This window comes from Megascapheus bottae, chromosome 29 (genome assembly GCF_031878675.1).
Source record: "Megascapheus bottae isolate mThoBot1 chromosome 29, mThoBot2.hap1, whole genome shotgun sequence".
NCBI lineage: Eukaryota > Metazoa > Chordata > Mammalia > Rodentia > Geomyidae > Megascapheus > Megascapheus bottae.
This window is the reverse complement of record NC_143537.1, coordinates 8,101,404-8,103,874: the sequence shown is the minus strand read 5'-3', so window position 1 is coordinate 8,103,874 and position 2,471 is coordinate 8,101,404. Positions and strand designations below refer to the sequence as shown.

The 2,471-nt window shown below is 48.0% G+C and overlaps 1 protein-coding gene across 1 annotated transcript; it reads right to left on the bottom strand.

The window, feature by feature from the left end:
- Positions 1-746: 746 nt before the first annotated feature.
- LOC150044616 (olfactory receptor 2M4-like) lies at positions 747-1,685 on the bottom strand. Its single transcript, XM_090320744.1, has one exon. It carries the CDS (start codon positions 1,683-1,685, stop codon positions 747-749), a length of 939 nt encoding a protein of 312 aa, XP_090176870.1.
- Between the last annotated feature and the right edge of the window lie 786 nt (positions 1,686-2,471).

The window sequence follows — 2,471 nt, the reverse complement described above, 5'->3', positions numbered from 1 at the left end:
GAAGAATATCCTAAAATGTACAGAGAAATGGCCTTGTCCAAGATCACAGTGCAGGAAATATATGCCACATTTCAGTGTACAAATGGGTTCTGAATCAGATCCCACTCTTGGTTCAATTTTTTTTTTCACTTTCCACATCCTTTAATGAATGACAAATATATCAACAGAAAAGATTCTCTTCTCACCCCAAATCAAAACTGGGCTATTTCTGAAATAAGCCAGGAAACGTTTTAAAAGACAAAAATTACATGTTCCAATGGAAAATAAAACACATACATCTTACCCACGCTTGCATTTTACCAGATTTTTCACAAAACTAAAATGGGTCCTATTTTCTAGAGAAGACTTATATTATAATCTGACCAAATCAGATGTTGAAAGTCTTTTCATCAAAGAAGAGCCTTCTGGCTAGACTAAATAAATACTGATTATCTTGATTTGCTTTTAAGATGTCATCCAGAAGAGAGGCTTTGTCTGTCAACCTTAAGGAAAGTGGCAACTGTGATTCTGGTTCCTGAATGTATCGTGGGCTTTGATTCCTCCATGTAAGATTCATGTTGACCAGGTGTGATTATTGCACTGCTATCCTCTTTCCAAGCATCCTGAATGTTCACAGATTATACAGTGTCAAGCTTGGCTTTCCCTGCCCGAGGTGAGTGGATGAGGGCAAAGAAAAGGAATGCATATGGTAGAAGGGTGAAGACAGAGGGGAAACCAGGGTGGGGGGGGAAGGATAGGAGTGATGCCTACACACCCTGCCTGCTCACCATCTTCTTCAGGGCTCTGGTCACCTCCCTATTCCTCAGGCTGTAAATGAGTGGGTTGAGAACTGGGGTGAGGATTGTGTAGAAGATGGAGGTCGCCCTGTCACCTGAGGGTGTCCTAGCCGAGGCTCTCTGCATGTAGCTAAGGATAGCACCGCCATAGTAGAGGCCCACCACAGCCAGATGGGAGGAACAAGTGGTCAGAGCCTTCTGCTTCCCCTCAGTGGAGGGTATGTTGATCACTGCAGTGAGGACCCGGGCATAGGAAGCCACCATGACCCCAAGAGGCACCAGCAGCATGACCACACAGCAGGCGTAGATGAGGTCTTCAAAGAGGGAGGTGTCCGCACAGGAGAGGCGCAGCAGGGCAGGGACCTCACAGAAGAAGTGGTCCACTTCCAGAGAGTGACAGTAGGGGAAGCTGAAGACCATACCCACATCAATCACACCATCAGCCAGCCCACCCGCCCAGGATGCCATGGCCAGCCTGAAGCAGACCTTCCAGTTCATGAGCACAGCATACCGCAGTGGCAAACAGACTGCCACATACCGGTCATAGGCCATGACCGCCAAGAGGAAGCACTCAGCCCCTCCACCTGTGACCACCAGGAAGATCTGTGCCCCACAGCCTCCCAGAGAGATCGACTTCCGGCCTGAGAGGAAGTTGACCGCCATCTTGGGCACCACAGCACACATCACAGTCAAGTCCATGATGGAGAGCTGGCTGAGGAAGAAGTACATAGGAGTGTGCAGACGTCTGTCAGCCTGGATGAGCAACAGGAGAAGGATATTGCCAACCAGGGCGGTGGCAGAGGCCAGAAGGACCAGGGAAAAGAAGAAGAAGTCATAGGGTGAGTGGCTGAACAGGCCTTTGAGGATGAAGTTTGACAGGAGCGTGTGGTTCCAGAGTTCAGTGGCCATGACCCTGAGAAACAAACCAACCGACTGTTTAATCTGGCACCTCTCCAGCGTAAAGGAATAAACCTTCCTCTCCAAAAAGACAGAAACCAGCCTTGCACACAGCCTAACCTTTCCTCCTCTGGTAGAAATCCATTTTCTCAGCAAAGGAAGCATTGTCCATGTCCTCGGTGCTAGTGGCTCATGCCTGTAATCCTAGCTACTCAGGAGGCTGAGATCTGAGTCTGCAGTTCAAACCCAACCTGGGCAGACAAATCTGAAAGACTTCTGTTTCCAATTAAACCAGCAAAAATCCAGATCAGAGGTATGGTGCAAGTGGTAGAGTGCCAGCTGTGAGGAAAGGAAGAAAAAAAAACTAACAAGGCAGGCACTGGTGGTTCATGCCTACAATCCTAGATACTCAGGAAGCTGAGATCTAAGGATTGCAATTCAAAGCCAGCTGGGCATGAAAGTCTATTGGGACTCTTATCTCCAATTAACCATCAGAAAACAGAAAATGGAGCTGTCGCTCAGAGTGATAGAATGCTAGCTTTAAGGGGTGGCCTAGTGGTAGAGTACTTGACCAGCATGCATAAAGCCCTGGGTTTGATTCTTTGGTATCACATACACAAAAAATGCTGGAAATGGTGCTGTGGCTCAAGTGGTAGAACACTAGCCTTGGGAAAGTTCAAGGATAGTGCCCAAGCTCTGCGTTCAAGCCCCAGGACTGGCAAAAAAAAAGGGGGGGGCATGGGGTGGGGGGGTATAGATTCCTCCTTGTCCTATATGTCAGAGAACTTCCTTAGAAAA

Excerpts from the sequence above, each read along its gene's own strand:
- LOC150044616 (XM_090320744.1), bottom strand. The coding sequence starts at position 1,685 with ATGGCCACTGAACTCTGGAACCACACGCTCCTGTCAAACTTCATCCTC.